Source organism: Conger conger, chromosome 4 (genome assembly GCF_963514075.1).
Source record: "Conger conger chromosome 4, fConCon1.1, whole genome shotgun sequence".
NCBI lineage: Eukaryota > Metazoa > Chordata > Actinopteri > Anguilliformes > Congridae > Conger > Conger conger.
Window position 1 is genome coordinate 59,922,358 of NC_083763.1, and position 18,901 is coordinate 59,941,258.

Below are 18,901 nucleotides of genomic sequence, written 5' to 3' on the forward strand. Positions count from 1 at the left end.
TGAAAAGTGGGAAATTACTCATACTGAAAATTTGTGTTTCATAGAAATGGTTGCGTTTGTCCAAAAGCTAGAAAAAACTTAAAATTAAACTGATCGGCCCAAAAACGAACAACATCGTCTCCATCAAGGTACATTCATATCATATTATATATCATTAAGTTCGGCGATTAATACGCACCGGATATACATAATTTTGACAAAAATATATTCCAGTACAGTTTCTGCCGGCTGACTATAAAGAATATGCTTGTCTCGTGAAGTTCGCCCTCCCTAAGCGGAAGGACAGATGACATGCGGGCTCTATGATGTGGGCGTGCCTCGCGGACAAATACTGTCTTCTTCCGTGAAGTAACCTAGTAGGCTTCACACGCTCGTCGTCGACTTGGACTTAACAAAACAACTGGAAAATTAAGTGAGTATTCAGCCTCTTCAAAATTCCAGTGGGACATTCTTTAGACAGATCTTTAACGATAGCTACAGTAGCTAGTATGCATTTGGGGGTTCTGCTATATCTTATGTTATAGGTTTAATATGGAGACAGAAACTCAAACATTTGCTGTATCGTGTTCTACATTTAATTATGAGCTAGTTAAGCTTTATGTCTAGCTATGATGTCTAGTTTTGATAATGAACAAAACTGCATTGTGCAAAACTTGCTCACTCAGCAGGCAACAAAGTATGAAATGCTGCTCCCTGCTGTTTTCCCTGAATGACAAAAGGCATTCTACCGCACCCCGTATGATTAATCTGCTAGGATTGCCTCAATGGTGCCAAATGCAAACCTATTTTGAAATTTTCTGTAGACTTAATTTGGAGTGTGCTGTCAGATGCACCGACAGGCTTGTTGCTCAAGATAACAGTAAACAAATTGCCGTCCCAACAACAACTTTGCCTGATGTAGACTACATAAACATTTAGACCAGGTTCTCCACTAGAATCGAAAAAGAGAAAATTTGGATTTCTGAGACTAGATATTATTTCCAGGAAGGCATCCATTCAATATGAACATGTGAAATTCCACAGGAATTTAGGAGTATGCAGCGACAATTCATTCTTAAAATACATAGGTTATGTTTGGCAAGCTATATCCAAAATAGTGGATTTAAAATGAATTACCTCAGCATCATCTATCTGTCTGAACTTTAAAGCCCATTGCTGCAGGTTTCATCAGCCATTAAGTGTTGAGTTCATATCCAACAAGCAAACATATACATTTCTGTGTACTGCGAGTGTGAAGCACATAGTTTTCCTGTACTTTACTACTGCAGCAAAACATGAATTCTGAATCGCCCTCCCAGGATACCGACAATGGAATCACTGACGGCTGCAAACACCAACTTCTCCCTGGATCTGTTTAAGAAGATAAGTGAGAGTAATAAATCGGACAACATCTTCTACTCTCCACTCAGCATCTCCTCAGCTCTGGCCATGGTGTACATGGGCGCCCGGGGGAACACAGCTACACAGATGTCTGTGGTGAGTTCACCCAGGCACAGTGTCACTCTCAGACATTGCAGCACACCACAACTGCATTACTTCCTGTGTGTGGGAGTGTGCTTACAGTACTTGAGATATCTCAGTCTAACATACATTTTGGAAAGGATCATCCATTGAGAAGACTTCTTCATTGTGTTTAACATGTTATGCAATAGTGCTGCTCCGTCACAATATTTTTGTCATTTTAACTTGTCTCACCACAAGAAAAGATAGAGAGCAAATTAAATCAAATGGGTAGGGCTCTCAGAACAGCCTCAATTATTTGTGGCATGGTTTCCACAAGATATTGAAAACATTCCTTTGAGATTCTGTTCCATGTTTACATGATTGCATCACACAATTTATGCAGATCTGTCAGCTGCACATTCGTGCTACAAATCTCCCGGTCTACCGTATTCCAAAGGTGTTCTATTGGATTCAGATTTGGTGACTGGTTCGGCCACTGAAGAACATTGGATTAATTTTCATGTTTTGAGATGACTTTCGCTTTGTGACATGCATTATTATGCTGGAAGTAGCCATTAGATGGGTTTATTGTGGCCATGAATGGATGCACATGGTCAGCAACAATACTCAAACAGGCTGTGGCATTCAAACGATTATTATTATTAATGGGCCAAGCGTCCAGGACACAAAATAATGTCTTTAAATTATTGTACTATTTAGAGATAAATTTAAAAATTCAGTGAGTTTTGAAAAAATTCAGTAAAAGCAGCAATGCACTGTAAAATAAATTGGGTTACCTTACAATTTTCCATATGCATTTGTATGTGTTTTACAACAAATTAAACAAATTCCAAAAGTGGCTTGTTATAGGCAAAATGTGTTACATGTATCTTTAGATGTGTGTGTGTTTGGATAGCGCTATGGAACTTTCATAATTGAAAGTCAATTGAATTTTTTTTTTCTTTTTCTGTTCCTTAGCTAAATGTGTTAAAAATTGAGTTTTGGATAAATGACTCTATTTCCGGCTTTCGTGGTTTGTGTGGGTTGTCTTAGAGTCATTACTATGGTGGCCCGTAGGGCTCTCTTTGAAATATAACCTCGTATAGTAAAAATTATAATAAAGAAATACAGTCTACAGCAGTGGACCTCACTCCCGGTCCTGATCTTGTTGGCACTTATTTTCTTCCATAGCAGTGCAACAGCCAGATGACAAAAAAACTATAAAATGCTAAGTGAAAAATTCAAATATATTAATTTCATAGTTTCAAAATTGAAATCTGTTATGTAATTAGTGTTTCAATTTTGTATATAAAACTACAGTATAAATTGCTGAAAAAAAAAGCTGACCTTTCCTAGCGTGTCCAATCACTTAACAGCGTAGTATGAAGCAGGCAGATGTAGCCTAAGCTACTAGCAACATAGAGCCGAGGCAGAACTTTTTCATGTAGGTTACATGGCTAACTGAGTTAGCCCTGTTTGTTCCTTAAAATATATTTAGTTTTCACAAAGCGACACAATTTAGCCTTTTATAACCGCAGACAACCTACTACTATCACATATCGTTGTGGTTCAACAAGGTAACGGCTTCCTGGATGGATGACGACAAGTTTCAACAACTAGCTGCGCTTCATTCTTCCCATGTGTAGTCACCGTGTTACTTGGTATTGAATGCAGCATATGATTCTTGTCTTGTCAGTGCAGCTTAAGCCTCCCTAAGTCTTCTTAATGTAATGCCTAAGTGCCAGTGTGGAATTCAGGTTATGAAATGTGTTCAGGGCTGGGCAGCTATTGTGTTTTGTGCAGTAATGTTTACACAGTAGGCTATGTACATGTACAGATGACCCCTGTACTTGGGGCTTCCACAAAGGCAGCTACTAAATGTCCAAGAATCATACTCTGTCTCTCAAATATTCTCTGTCATTTGAATTTCCAGAAAAAAGCTTTCTCTACTAGAATTTAATGTCATCACAGTGTTAAAAATGTTGATGCTGTAGGTGCTTGGCTTTACGAAAGAAAAAGAACCCGAAGTTAACTCTGGACAGCAACAACAATTACAGAGACACCAGCTTCCACTGGATGTGTTGAAGGTGATGAAATAAGTTACTGCAGCTGGGGTTACTAATTGGATGAGATGTATTGTATATACAGTATGCTGCTTTAACAATGGGTGTTTGTTGGGTGACTGGTGAGCTATGGTGATGGTGTCTTGGTCTTTAACTTTACCAATTTGTTCCAGAGTTTGTCTTTACCCTTAGCCATAGTCATATTTTGTGAAAGTTGATATTGAAATTTAAAGACGTTAAAAAAAAATGCTAATCTGAAGGTTTGCTCATAACTATTGTCTGATAAATACAATACACAAAGAAAATGTGTTTTAATACTCAAACAGACTAATAGAGAAACTCTGGCCTCTTTCCTTTTTATTGTTCTTTCTTGCTTGCTTGTTCAGAAAAGACAAAGATTTACTGCACAATTGTTATATTAAATAAGATACTTCTGTTATAATGGAAAGTGCTTATGGTATAATCAAAGTTTATTTTCAGTTGGATTTGCACATTTAGATAGTAAGATAAAGGGATTTTTTCTTAATCAGAAGAAACTGTAGCAGTTTTGTGTCTTGCTTGTACTTTCTGTAAGGAAACAAACCCAAAAAGTGTTTGTCTGTACACGTCTCCAGTCTCTCCGCTCCCAAACTGATGATGACATTCATGCTGAATTCAGCAAGCTGATGTCTGAACTGAACAAAGAGGGTGCCCCGTATGCACTGAGCCTGGCAAATCGCCTGTATGGGGAGCAGTCTTACGAGTTTGTGGAGGTAATGTTCTTTGTTTAATGACCTTGTGTTTTGTACACATTTTCCAACACTTGTGAATGAATGTATGGCTAGTCAACATAAGACCTTGTACCAGTTGATTCTTGCATGCTCAGACACTCTGATTAGTGTTGAAATCAGGAATTAATACTGCTATAATGTCTCATCAGTGCATGCCTCAGTAATAGTTCCTGTTCTGTAAGCCCCTGGCCTATACTGATGCTGACCAAACAGATCTTAAGCACTTTTCAAGATTGGGTTCATTTTTTATACTGGGCGGCCTGTAGCGTAGTGGTTAAGGTAAATGACTGGGATACCCAAGGTCGGTGGTTCTGATCCCAGTCTAGCCACAATAAGATCCGCACAGCCGTTGGGCCCTTGAGCAAGGCCCTGAACTTTGCATTGCTCCAGGGGAGGATTGTCTCCTGCTTAGTCTAATCAACTGTACGTCGCTCTGGATAAGCGCGTCTGCCAAATGCCAATAATGTAATGTCATGTAATGTATACAAATCTGGCACTCCAGCACTCCATATGGCACTCCATATTTACCATTCTGTCGAAAAATGTGAAACCCAGCCATGAGGGTTTTGGATGATCATTAACATTGCAGAGCCATTCCATGCCAACTCCAGGAGGTTGCACCACACCACCTCTTGGATCTTTCTCTTTCTCTTGTGTTTTGCTAGACAATTATGAGATGTAAAATTCCTGAATACTTGAGCTTCAAACTCCATTTTGTTTTCCCGGTAGAGTCATTTAAGGTTTGCTGGGGGTTGCAATGAACAATAGGCAATGGCACAAAATGTGATCTGCCAATCATGTGGCAACAACTAAATGCATAAAAGCATGCAAACATGGTCAAGAGGTTCAGCTGTTTTTTAGACCAAATGTCAGAATGGGGAGAAACTATGCCATGAAAAAGCATTTCCTCTCTGCCTGATTTCCTCTATTATTGCATCTGTCACACTGAATGGTTTCAAATCTTTAGACAAAATGTAATATTAGACAAAGGGAACCTTTTCAATGGTTCTACAAAATGTACAAAACCTTAAACCTGACATGCTGATTATAGACATATGATTCATGACACAGTGACTGAATTGTACTCCCATATTTAATGCCTGCTGTTAATCTTACTGTTGACACAACTGTATAATAATAGTATAATAGAGTTATTTTGATAGGTTTTATTGTTTTCCTGGTGAAATAAAACAAGTAATAAATTAATAAAATCAATTTTCCTATGAATTATTCCTTTCCAGATTATATTTAACCTCTTGATCAGTTTTACCTACTGTAAATGCCTTGCTAGAACACAAGAAACGGCTATGGGTACTTACCCATACCAGACAATGGGACAATGACACTTACACCAGCCCCCCCCCCATTGTCAGAAACGCAGTCACTGACCATGTTTAAATCTAGACTCAAAGCTCACCTGTTTACATTGGCTTATTCTTGTATTTGTTTGCATTACTTATTATAATTATTATTATTAGTAGTAGTAGTATTATTATCTTATTTTCTCTTTTTTTGGACTGATGTTGCAACTCTTTTACTTGAATTGTGTGACTTCTGATGTAAAGAGACTTTGGGTCTTTTGGAAAGCTCTTTAAATAAAATGTATTATTATTTATTTTAATTAGTAGTGGTAGTAGTATTAGAATTTCACTGTCTCTGTGAATCTGTAGAAATTCATTATGGACACAAAGAAGTTCTATCAAGCAGAGCTGGAGACTGTTGACTTCAAATCAAAAGCAGAGGATGAAAGGGTGAAGATTAACAGCTGGGTGGAGAAGCAGACTCAAGGTAACTGCCGTTACAGACACATCTACAGGTTCAGGAGACTTTCATTTGAAATTTGCAGATCCTCTGTCCTACGTATTCCACTGAAATGATCAAGAAGTGGACAGCTGCTTGCTGTTGTCAGTTTCCATTGTTTGGCATCTAATAAATGATAACAAATGTGAATGCTTTACAGCAGTGCCTATGTATTCCACTTAAATCAAGGGGAAAAAGACTACTGGGTTTTATCAGTTCAAATATCTTGCCACGTGTTTGGTGTGGAAACGAATATGAACTTCTGCATGAACCACATCTGCATTAGCCAAAACAATGCAGTTTTTCAGTAGCTTCACAGTGTATCTTACTACAGTACTATGACAGTCACATATGTACAACTCCACTTACTGTCATTTCTTTATAGAGAAAATCAAGAACTTGCTGGCGAAAGGGACTGTTGATCATATGACCATACTGGTGTTGGTGAATGCCATCTATTTTAAGGGTAACTGGGACAAGAAATTCAAAGAGGCCGACACAAAGGAAGTTCTGTTCAAATTGAGCAAGGTAACAGCTCATGCTTACTCAGTTTCCTGACTAGAGTTCTCATTCAGAATTGTGGCCTGCACTGACGCAGTTTACATTTTACAATGTTATGCAAAAGGTTGGGCACCCCTGGTCAAATTGCATGTTTTGTTGATTTTGAAAAGAAGTGCAAGTGAAAAAAACAACCTTTTGCACTACTTACACTGTCGTAAGAAATCTTTGTGGCACCCATGGTGAAAAAGCTTTCACAATGAATATCTTGGTGAACAGAAGGGAACCTGACCTCAAAATGGTACAAATTTAAACATGACATATTTTAAAGCAAGATTACTTTTTATTTTACAGTTATTCATTTATTTAATATTAATCTTTTACAGTTTTAAAAGAAAAAAGAAAAAGCCCTGTGCAAAAGTTTGGGAACCCTGTCATTTAGTACTTTGTAACTCCTCCTCAGGCAACTATAACAGCTTGCAAAGCCTTCCTGTGGCAAGCTAAGAGTCTTTCAATTCTCACTTTTGGAATGTTCCCTATTCTTTCTGGCAGAATACCTCTAACATGTATGACATGTTTGAAATCTCTTCACTGATTTTCAATAATATTCAAGTCTGGGGACTGTGGTGGCCATTCCAAAACCTTCATCTCTCTTTCCTAGAGGTACTTCATGGTTGATTTTGAGGTATGCTTGGGATCATTATCTTGATGGAATACCCAATCTTCAACTTCAATGTTTAGACTCACCTTCGAACATTAGCCTCTAGAATGTCTTAATATTTGGTAGAATCTATTCTTCCTTCCACTCACACTCTGTGCCCCCAGCTGCCACACAACAGTTGGCAAGGTGTTCTTCTTTACAAAGGCTTCACACTTTTTCTCAAAAAGATACCTTCTTTGGTGGTGGCCAGAAAGTTCAATTTTGGATTTGTCAGTCCAAAGCACATTGTTCCGAAAGGCTTTAGGCTTCTCAATGTTTTCTTTTTTTATAATTTTGTGTTGAGGTCATAGGAAAGGGCTTCTTTCTGGCAACTCTGCCATGTCTTTACCAATGTCTTTGTTATTTAAAGTATATTGTATTGTTGTCCTGTGAACAGCTAGACCTGTGTCTGCTACTCTTTTTTGCAGCTTTTTTGTAGTGATGTGTGGGTTCCTCTGAGCATTTCTCACCAAGTCTCTGGCCATTCTGTCTGAACATTGCCTTGACTTCAACTATTCTATTTATCTTCCCATTTCTAATAATGTTTCTCACAGTGGAAATAGGCCGTTTGAAATGTTGAGAGAGTTTTTGTAGCCTTCCACTTCTTGGTACAGATGAACCATCTTCATTCTGACATCCTTGGACAACTGTTTAGAGGAAGCCATGGTTGTTTACGCCAGACAGAACAGCCACTGCAGTTTGATTCTTTAGTCATGGAGTTAAAAGAATAAAAAGTTCAGTCCTGAAATTATATTCACCTGACTCATTGAAAAGAGTAACAAAGTAACAAAGAATAATCCAAAAGGGTTCCCAAACATTTGCACCGGGCCCTTTTCCTTTTTTATCATTTATAAACTGTTATAATTTGCAGAAAGGTCTCATGTTTATCTGTAACATTTACAGTTCAGGTTTGCTTCTGTTCACCAAGATATTAATTGTAAAAGGCTTTTTTTTTTTTTTACCCGGGGTGCCCAGATGTTTGCTTACAACTGTATGTGAAAGACTTCCACCATCTTGAATTTTTCAGAATGAAAGTAAGCCAGTACAGATGATGCACCAGAAGGCCAAATTTGATTTGGCGTTCATTCCGGAGGTCAATTGTCAGATTCTGGAGATGCCTTACATTGGTAAAGAGCTGAGCATGCTTATTATTCTGCCCAGAGAGATTGAGGATGACTCCACAGGGCTTGAGAGGGTAAGACTGAATTTGGGGTACAATAATTGAATGGCTTTGTCAACTATAATACTGGCTCCAAGGCAATCAAGACAATACCTACTGGGTTCAAACTTGGCAGAGTATGGTATATGATAAAGAGTTTCCTGAACTTTGAGAATCCCACACTTGCAATTTTCTTTTCTTTTTTCCTACAGTTGGAAAGGGAGCTTACATACGAAAAGCTCATTCAGTGGACACAGCCTGAAAATATGGATACTCCTGAGGTAAATGTGGCTCTGCCCAAGTTCAAGATGGAAGAGAGCTATGACCTGAAAGATATTCTGGTCAGTATGGGCATGAAGGATGCCTTTGATGTGGCTAAAAGCGACTTCTCTGGCATGTCTCCCAACAATGGCCTGGTGGTGTCCAAAGTGGTGCACAAGGCCTTTGTGGAGGTGAACGAGGAGGGCACAGAGGCTGCTGCCGCCACTGCTGTCATGATGATGTATCGATGTGCCAGGCCACCCCCAATTATGTTCACCGCAGACCATCCCTTCCTGTTCTTCATCAGACACAACCCCACTCAGAGCATCCTCTTCTATGGCCGTTTCTGCTCCCCTTGAAGTCTTAAACTCTGCCGTTTCTACTAAAGCAATAATGTCTAGACATTCAATATTTCTGTAATGCTGCTTGTCTTAAAACATGTAATCAACTAAATAATGTTTCCTACAGTATATTGTACTGTGAGATTTCTATGGTATCCTCTTTGAAATATAATGCATTTCAATACTTCTGCTTTACTTAGTGATCAACTGAAAACAACAAGCAATAAGCAGTGTCACATTTTTGAAAATAAAAGTGCACTAAACTTGACTGTATGAGTTGCTTTATTAACTTAGCTGCTTAGTAATTACATCAGAGGAGAACTTTCCATGTGCAGCTGGTACAAGCAGACTACTGATGCCCAATCAACCAGAGGTGTTACTTGGGACAGTCTTGCCAACCAAAATCTCTATAACTGGCTAAAATGGTGGCTAATTATGTTCCATGAAAAACCAGTGTTTTAGCAGGATGCACAACCTTGCAGCCACATCATTTCATTTTTATTTGACAACTCAATTTCTTCATATTCGTGATTTCTTCATAATCAAGACATATGTGGTTGCACTTGTAGATTAGCAACACTCTCCTCTGAAATCTATGCACACTCTGCACAAAGCCCACACTCTCCTGTTTCATTTCACAGGACTTTAAGTCCAGTTCAACATCATAAAGACCGTTTAAAGTTACTCTAAAGATTGCAAACTTGATAGAATGGTCTTATTATGGTATGGATTAAGCATCAGCAAAATTAGAGGAATCAAATGAATTCCAATAGCAACTCACACTCAGTGACCACTTTATTAAGTAGACCTGTACACCAGCTTATTAATGCAATATTTAATCAGCCAATCATGTGTCAGCAACTAAATGCATAAAAGCATGCAGATGTGATCAAAAGGTTCAGTTTTTTTTCAGACCAAATGTCAGAATGGGGAAGAAATATGATCTAAGTTACTTTGACCGTGGAATGGTTGTTGGTGCCAGACAGGGTGGTTTGTGTATCTTAGAAGCTGCTGATCTCCTGGGATTTTCATGCAAACTCATCTCTAGAGTTTGCAAAGAATGATGCAAAAAACAAAAAAAGAATCCAGTGAGCAGCAGTTCTGTAGGCAAAAACGGCTTGTTAATGTAATGAGAGAGGTCAGAAGAGAAGGGAGGTCGAAGCTGACAGGTGGCAGTAACGCAAATAACCATGCATTGCAACAGTGGTATGCAGATGAGCATCTCTGAACACACTCTGCATCAAACCTCTTTAGTGGATAGGCTACAGCAGCAGAAGACTTAATAAATCTAAGACATGAGTCTAATAAATACTTAACACTTAGATCTATTCCTATACATGGGGACTTACTGCCAGACTCTGAGCTATTGGGTCACGGTCCTTGATGACACCAAAAATTCCCTGACCTAATGGCCAATACATTTTTTAGTCTCATTTCATATCTCCTCCCATCCTCCCTCTCAATATTTTCAGCTCTTAATCCATCCATCCATCCATTATCTGAACCCGCTTATCCTGATCAGGGTCGCAGGGGGCTGGAGCCTATCCCAGCATACATTGGGTGAGAGGCAGGAATACACCCTGGACAGGTCGCCAGTCTATCGCAGGGCACACACATCATTCACTCACACACTCATACCTACGGGCAATTTAGACTCTCCAATCAGCCTAACGTGCATGTCTTTGGACTGTGGGAGGAAACCGGAGTACCCGGAGGAAACCCACGCAGACACGGGGAGAACATGCAAACTCCGCACAGAGAGGCCCCGGCCGACGGGGATTCGAACCCAGGACCTCCTTGCTGTGAGGCAGCTCTTAATCCCTCTACCGAATTTATCCCTCTACCAGCCTCTCATCTCCTCCAATACAATTTAGTTGTAGGTGGTACATTTTGGGAGAAGTTGAGGAGGGAGGTGGGGTGGTGAAGCAGTCCAGACCACACCCATATCCTGACATTGCTTTCAATACAACACATTTCTGACTTGAAATGTGTATTATAGTTATTTATATAACCTTAAATAGATACTTGGCGGAGGTGTAGTTTTATTTATCTGTATAAATTATGGTTACAGTATTTAAAAAATTTCCAGCCACTTTACATTCACTTTAACATTTCCATAGATTTAAGCAGAATTATCTAAGATTATGTGAGCAATAGTGAAGGATTAATATGTACAGTGCCCTCCAAATGTATGGTAATGTTTAAGTGAAATTTATTATTTTATTAGGTAATTTGATTTGAGATCAAAAGATGAATATGACACAAATGTAATTTCCAAAAGGAGAAAACTTCTGGATTCCGCAACTGGAAATTCTTTCAACATCATTCAGGAAATCTCACAACATGCCCAACAGAAAATGGAAATTATACAATTTTCTACGGATTGTCCTTCGGAGTGTGCAGCACTGTTCATTCTAAAAATAGGCTATTATTATTATTATTATTATTATTATTGTTGTTGTTGTTGTTGTTGTTTTGAATGGATCCTTTTTTACACAGGGTCGGTAGCCTATAAATAAAGGCTGTCTTTGAATGTGTTTGATGAAGTCCCCAAAATAGTGGAGTTTATAGGGTTTATTTGAACTTTGTTTCAAAAGCCCATTGTTGCTAAAAGTTAAACAGCCATAAAACGTTCAGCATTAATAATTGTTTTGTTCTTATCCAATAAGAGAAAATTAGTGTGTAATGTTTACATTTTAAACTACTGTATATTTTGACTGCATTTTACATACCATTCGATAGCAGAAAAAATATATGTAGTTCCAATTGCATGATGTATTTACTTTTGAAATGCTTGCCCTACCAGGAAACCAGCAACGTGTTGTAATCTATACAAGGTGAAACCAAAATATGCAAATCAATAATAAAAAAATAATAAAAAATAAAAATAAATAGGCTACTCCTGAAAATCTGCACATTAATCACGTCTGAATTATTCGATAACAAATCTAAAATAGTGGAGTTCAGAGCCAAATCAAGGAAAATGTGTTTGTACCAAGACTCACTGGTGAGACTTTTGTGAAAAGGAAACATTGAACACAAAACGAGATTTATGACCCGCAGCATAGACAATGTATTTATTGATTTGCACAAAACATATTTTAATTCCATAGTCCATAGTGTGCAGTTCGTGCCCGTTGCCGTGTGCGTAGTTCGCCTGTCTCCTCCGTATGAGGGGAGGAGACTAGCGGAGGAATTTTTAATACAGGGACGCACCCAACAGAAAGACAGGTGACAGTTGTGTGATGCGGGTGCGCCTCGCCGAGAATTAGCAACTTTGCTTGAAGTAAATATTTTCATACACACCTCTGATTGAGTGGAGCTTGACACTTCAACACGATAGGAAAATAAAGTGAGTATTCAACCACTTTAAACTTTCAGTGAGGCATTCTTTTGAGAGATCTTACAATTGCTGCAATATAGCAACTAACGACATCAGCTAGTTGGCAAACTAACGATGGCTAGACAGTATGCATTTGCAAGATATGATATAATGTAATTTGGGTTTAATATATAGTTAGAAAATCTAATAATTATGTTATTGTGTTCAACAGTTAGCTATGAGATAGTTAATCTTTATATCCAGCTATAAAGGAACAGAACTGCATTGTGGATAAACCTGCTTACCTTGCAACCAAAATAGAAGGAAATGCTGCTTTCACTGAACAAAAGGCATTCTGCTCCACCCTGTATTAATTATTCTGTTTGTATTGTCTATGGTGCCGAATAGCACTGTAAACTTATTTTGGAGTATCTTCGTTGCTCAAGATTACAATAAACGGCATTATCGTACCCATGACTCAAAAAAGAGAAAACTTGGATTACCGCGACTGGATATATTCTTACAACGTCATTCAGGAAATCCAATGCCCACCAGAAAATAGACATGAGAAAAGTTTCCACAGATTGTCTTTTGGAGTGTGCACTTTACAAATTACTCAACTGCAGAAAAATTATATGTTGTTCCAACTGCATGATGTATTTAATTCTGAAATGCTTGCCCTACCAGGAAACCAGCAATGGAGTCACTGACTACTGCAAACACCAACTTCTCCCTGGATCTGTTTAAGAAGATAAGTGAGAGTAATAAATCGGACAACATCTTCTACTCTCCACTCAGCATCTCCTCAGCTCTGGCCATGGTGTACATGGGCGCCCGGGGGAACACAGCTACACAGATAGCTGAGGTGAGTTCACCCAGGCACAGTGCCACTCTCAGACGTCCCAGCACAACACAACTGCATTAATATATAATTACCTTCTTTGTAAAGGAGTATGCTTACAGTACTTGGGCGACCTCAGTGCACAGTAACAGACATGGAGAGGATCATCTATTGAGAAGGCAAACAGTATTAAATGTGTTATTCTAATGGACACCTGATGCATGTAAGCTATTTTCCATGTTTTTTGCCACGTCCTCTAATGAGTGAGCCTTTCACATCACAGTGGAGGAATTGTATCTCTTCTTTGCAGAACTCCTTTAGACAAATTGCTAGGTTTTTTCCTGCCTCAAAATAGGGCTTAGGTGGTGACTTTGTCTGCCTTTAATGCCACTGTCAAATCAATATGGTTTCTCCTTTTATTTAGATACATTTAGAATGCAAAGTTCTGTAAAGTCTTAAAGGGCCAACCACAGTGCTGTTGGATTCGTATATTTACTCTAGATGTGTTAGTAAGATAAAAGTTATTTTTTTAATCAGAAGAAACTGAAGCAGTTTTATGCCTTGCTTGTACTTTCTGTAGAGAAAGTCTCAAAGTCTTTTTCTGTACCCGCCTTCAGTCTCTCCACTTTCACGAGGCTGATGACATTCATGCTGGATTAAAAAAACTGATGTCTGAACTCAACAAAGAGGGTGCCCCGTATGCACTGAGCTTGGCAAATCGCCTGTATGGGGAGCAGTCTTATGAGTTTCTGGAGGTAATGTACTTTGTTTAATGTGTCTTGTACATATTTGTCAATGCTTGTAAATACTTCTGAGTGAAAGTAAGCATATTGCATTCTAACCACAGTGTGTATGCACTGTGTTTTACGTTGGCCACCATCAGGTAGTTGTATGTTCATATATAGGGCTTTCACTCATTGTTTCCCATTCACTTCAATTCAAATTGCTGTTACAAATAAAGGCAAGTCACTTTGAAAGACACTGGAAGGGTTTCTCCATCTGAAGCATGCAGCTTGCTACAATCGAAAATAGTTCCAACATTGTCTTTGTGAATCTGTAGAAATACATTCAGGACACAGAGGAGTTCTATCAGGCAGGGCTGGAGACCGTTGACTTCAAATCAAAAGCAGAGGATGCCAGGGTGAAGATTAACAGCTGGGTGGAGAAGCAGACTAAAGGTAACTGTAGCTACTGTAATGTACTGTTCAGGAGACCCAAACGCAGACCATGGGAAATCTAAAGGCAGACAAAACAGAAAGGGTAAGGCAATCTCAAAATCAGGCAAAAGGGCGTCTCAGGAATCTGTAGTATTACAGGCTTACAAGTAATCAGTTCTGTCATATAGATCAACGTCCTGACAAAGGCATCTACTGAGACTGGGGTTGAAATACACTGAGGGATAAGACAAACTAGGCGGGGCATGGGAGTGAGGATGATCTAAGAAATAATCAGGTGAGAAACAAAAACGGGCAATAATACAATAATGAGGGATGCACAAAGACACGGACTGGATTCACAAAGACACACATGTAATACAAACGGGTCCGGACTAGGGAGTAAACAATTGCTTAGAGTTAAGGAACATAGTGAGAGGGGAGAGCAGGTGTGAACACTTTGCTGAATTAAGGCAGGCAATCTAGAGGTAAGACATTACATATTACATTACATTATTGGCATTTGGCAGACGCTCTTATCCAGAGCGACATACACTTGATTAGACTAAGCAGGAGACAATCCTCCCCTGGAGCAATGCAGGGTTAAGGGCCTTGCTCAAGGGCCCAACGGCTGTGTGGATCTAATTGTGGCTACACTGGGATTCGAACCACCAACCTTGCCTATCCCAGTCATTTACCTTAACCACTATGCTACAGGCCGCTCTAGGCAGAGTTATAGAGCAGTATAGAAATAGAGATAAAGTTAGTCTGTTAGTTACGTGATTCAATTATAATTTCCCAAAACTAGTGACTGTTAGTTAGTTAGTCAGACAATTAGTGAGTTAATATAATTAGTACTGTACAAAATCTATGTTAGTTCTTATTAGTAGATTAGTGCTATCTACAAACATGAATGGAGGAAAAGCAGGAATTAAGAGAAATTGAGACTAAGAAGGAATCGAGGGAAACCGGAAAATAACGAAACCACCCGAATAGTGAATCACGCAGATAGGGAAGTGACTCGGGCTCAGAACTACATAGAGACACAGACATCACAGGAGAAGGCAAGTGCAATGAATGTAAGCAGAAAGCCAGACATGATATCCATCCATCCATTATCTTAACCCGCTTATCCTGAACAGGGTCGCAGGGAGACATGATAATGAAAAATAATAAATTAACAAAAATATAATATTAGCTAACAGATAATACTCAGAAACATAACAATTACAGACACATCGAGAGGTGGAGGAGATTTCCATTAGAAATTTTCTGTCCTATGTATTCCACTTGGATCAGGTGTGTACAACAAGGGCCGATCCGTTTCAGTTATTTAATTGACTCAATCATATCTTATCTGACATGTGTATGAGTACTGGCTACAGCTGCATACTGCAAATGTATCCTCAGGATTTTACAGTACAGTACAGGCTTGAACCAGGGTAATTCATAGAGCTGTCAGCAAATTAAAAACAAGGCAATTGGTTGGAACAAAAACCAAAATCAGTACGCAGTTGTGCATCCCTGACTTAGATGATGAAGTAGAGGAGGCTGCCAGATTAGATCAGTTTACCTAGTTCAGTCTGTGTCATGTTTAGAGCAACAACCAGGAGTTGCGTCAATCATATTCAGAATCCACACTGTCTATACTATGGACATAGTGTATAGTCATTTCAAATGACAATCATGCCATGTGCTTTTTACTGAAATGATTATGCAGTGGGAGTTTCGGTAATTTGAAGATACTTCCATACATGAAGTAGCCTTTCTATCATCCGTAGGATACAAGATATTTTGCACTGATGGCTTTCTTTTCTTTAGGTGTTGAAGGTTCCATTTCTGTGTATTTCAAGCTCCCTGACATATCTGCATTATTATTATTAACATAATGCATTTTCCCAGTAGCTTTACATCTTAATACATATACTTGTGTGACATAGTCCCACCTGTACACCTCCACTGAAGTATGCTTTCTTGTAGAGAAAATCAAGAACCTGCTGTCAAAAGGGACTGTTGACAATATGACCAGACTGGTGTTGGTGAATGCTATATATTTTAAGGGTAACTGGAACAGCCAATTCAAAGGGGCAGACACAAAGGAACTGCCATTCAAATTGAATAAGGTAACAGTTCATACTTACTCAGTTTTCAGATTACAGTTTGATTGCAAAATGATTCAGAACTGTGGGCTACACTGACACAGCGAAGGCTTCTATCCCCTATGATGTTCAGTCACAGGCGTGGCATAGCAACTGTTATTTCTTGACATCAGTTTCCAGGGTAATGTAAATAAAGAACTGAATTGTATGAGTGTTGCAGTATCAGTGAGTAATCCAGCCTTACCTTGATGTGATGTCCCTTCTTGAGAATTGAATGATGAATTCTGCTGAATTTTCTTGAATTGTATTTTGGAACTTTATCTTTCACAGTGGTATGCAAAAGGCTGATTATCCCTGGTGAAGTTGCTTGTTGATTTTTTAAGTGAAAATTAATTAAACCCACCTCTACAGAATACACACTTAACCATAACAAATGTATGCTATATATCACATACATATCACTACTTTTATATTTAAAATATGTTTGAAAGATCTGCACCATCTTGAATTTTTCAGAATGAAAGTAAGCCAGTGCAGATGATGCACCAGAAGGCCAACTTTGGTTTGACGTTCATTCCAGAAGTCAGTTGTCAGATTCTGGAGATGCCTTACATTGGTAAAGAGCTGAGCATGCTCTTTATTCTGCCCAGAGAGATTGAGGATGACTCCACAGGGCTTGAGAGGGTAAGTAATTTGCTGTACAAAAACTCAATGGCTTTGTCATCTATAACGATGCCTACAAGGTAATCTTGACAATACCTATATCTTATACTTGGCAGACTATAAGATCATGTGGTATTAATGCCTAGCCTTTGAGAATCTCTCATATCACTTGCAATTGGAACAATGGCTTCTTTTCTCCTACAGTTGGAAAGGGAGCTCACGTGCAAGAAGCTCATTAAGTGGACACAGCCTGAAAATATGGATACTCCTGAGGTAAATGTGGCTCTGCCCAAGTTCAAGATGGAAGAGAGCTATGACCTGAGAGAAGTTCTGGTCAGTATGGGCATGAAGGATGCCTTCGATGTGTCCAAAAGCGACTTCTCTGGCATGTCTCCCAGCGGCGACCTGGTGGTGTCCAAAGTGGTGCACAAGGCATTTGTGGAGGTGAACGAGGAGGGCACAGAGGCTGCTGCTGCCACTGCTGCCATCATGATGGGCCGATCTGCCAGGCCCCCTCCAATTATGTTCATCGCAGATCATCCCTTCCTGTTCTTCATCAGACACAACCCCAGTCAGAGCATCCTCTTCTATGGCCGTTTCTGTTCCCCTTCTAAACTGGAGTCTAAAGAAACAAAGTCTCTCCTTGAAATGCTTCAACAATGCCGAATGTTTTAAAAGAATGTAATCCTGTTTTTTGGTACCATGGTACCATGGTCACCTCTTCGAAATCGAATGCATTGAATTAATTATATTTTACCTACTGACAACTGTGGTATAAATAAAACGCAGTAACCATTATTACATTTCTCATTTGTGAAAATAAAAGTATGCAAGCCTTTGCTGGGTAGGTTCTTTTATTACAGTTTTTTACAATCGTTTTCACACTTGTCTCAATACCATGTCCACTTTTTCAAAACTCTTCACAGTGTGCTTTTGAAACACACACCTGAGCACATCAGTTAACATTTGGTGCAAAATGCACTTCAACCACCAAAACACTTAATATTTCACCCAAAAGTGACTCTTGCTGCCATAACTATAGCACATGCTTTCTCCCATAAGACTACTTTGTCACTCAATGTTCAATTAACTACAAAACACAAACAACTTGGAGCATTGCTAAATACATATATTATGTGTTTCCCTTTTCTCTATTTTTGCATCCACAAATATTTCAAGCCAAGTAGCTAAAGAAACTTTTGATTTGTTTGTTTGCCTCTCACAATAGATGTCATGACTGAATGTGGTAAACTGTAAATTAATTAATGTTTTACTATATTGGAAACCCAGAATAACTATTTTTACTGTGTAATGTAAAACAATATATGATAAAGAAACAAATCACAAAAGCAACAGTATTCTTCCGAGGGTTTACAGTATTTTGACGTTTGTTCTCACAATGCAATATACTGTAATTCAGAAAAGAAAAATACAATACAATCAATTACTCAAAATACATTACAATCAATAACAAATACATACCAAAAAGCAATATTTTCACTATATACAGTAATTCGCACATGAATTGTCGGCCTATCAGTATCAGAAGTCTACTGTTGGCCTGGCCCATCCATCCTGTCCTCTGCATTTGGCCATAGATTTTCATCAACATCACTCTGAATGTTATCTCTTGCTATACACTGAGGAAAACATCTCTTTGCGTGCCTTTTCCAGCCCTGGATGTGTTCCACTGTTATGTCCATACACCCAGCAGCCATTGCATCTAGAAGTGACATCTGTTCATGTGGGTGGTGGTCCTAAACCTTCACATATACCTTCATAAACTT

General features: G+C 38.8%; 2 protein-coding genes across 4 annotated transcripts; both read left to right on the top strand.

Annotated features, from left to right (window-relative positions):
- Positions 1 to 272: 272 nt before the first annotated feature.
- Positions 273 to 9,303, top strand: LOC133127312 (leukocyte elastase inhibitor-like). Of its 3 annotated transcripts, none has more exons than XM_061240097.1 (8): positions 273 to 412; positions 1,299 to 1,476; positions 3,438 to 3,530; positions 4,121 to 4,258; positions 5,947 to 6,064; positions 6,462 to 6,604; positions 8,302 to 8,469; positions 8,646 to 9,303. In XM_061240097.1, the coding sequence occupies exons 2-8, from the start codon at positions 1,309 to 1,311 to the stop codon at positions 9,051 to 9,053; spliced, it is 1,236 nt and encodes a 411-aa protein (XP_061096081.1). In that variant the 5' UTR covers positions 273 to 412; positions 1,299 to 1,308; the 3' UTR covers positions 9,054 to 9,303. The 3 variants fall into 3 exon arrangements, with proteins under 3 accessions (XP_061096081.1, XP_061096083.1, XP_061096082.1); XM_061240098.1 differs by having other exon boundaries at positions 335 to 412; positions 1,269 to 1,476; XM_061240099.1 differs by lacking the exon at positions 3,438 to 3,530.
- Positions 9,304 to 12,252: 2,949 nt separating this feature from the next.
- LOC133126345 (leukocyte elastase inhibitor-like) lies at positions 12,253 to 17,950 on the top strand. Its single transcript, XM_061238487.1, has 7 exons — positions 12,253 to 12,387; positions 13,045 to 13,222; positions 13,816 to 13,953; positions 14,259 to 14,376; positions 16,333 to 16,475; positions 16,968 to 17,135; positions 17,319 to 17,950. The coding sequence occupies exons 2-7, from the start codon at positions 13,055 to 13,057 to the stop codon at positions 17,787 to 17,789; spliced, it is 1,206 nt and encodes a 401-aa protein (XP_061094471.1). The 5' UTR covers positions 12,253 to 12,387; positions 13,045 to 13,054; the 3' UTR covers positions 17,790 to 17,950.
- The last annotated feature ends 951 nt before the right edge of the window (positions 17,951 to 18,901 follow it).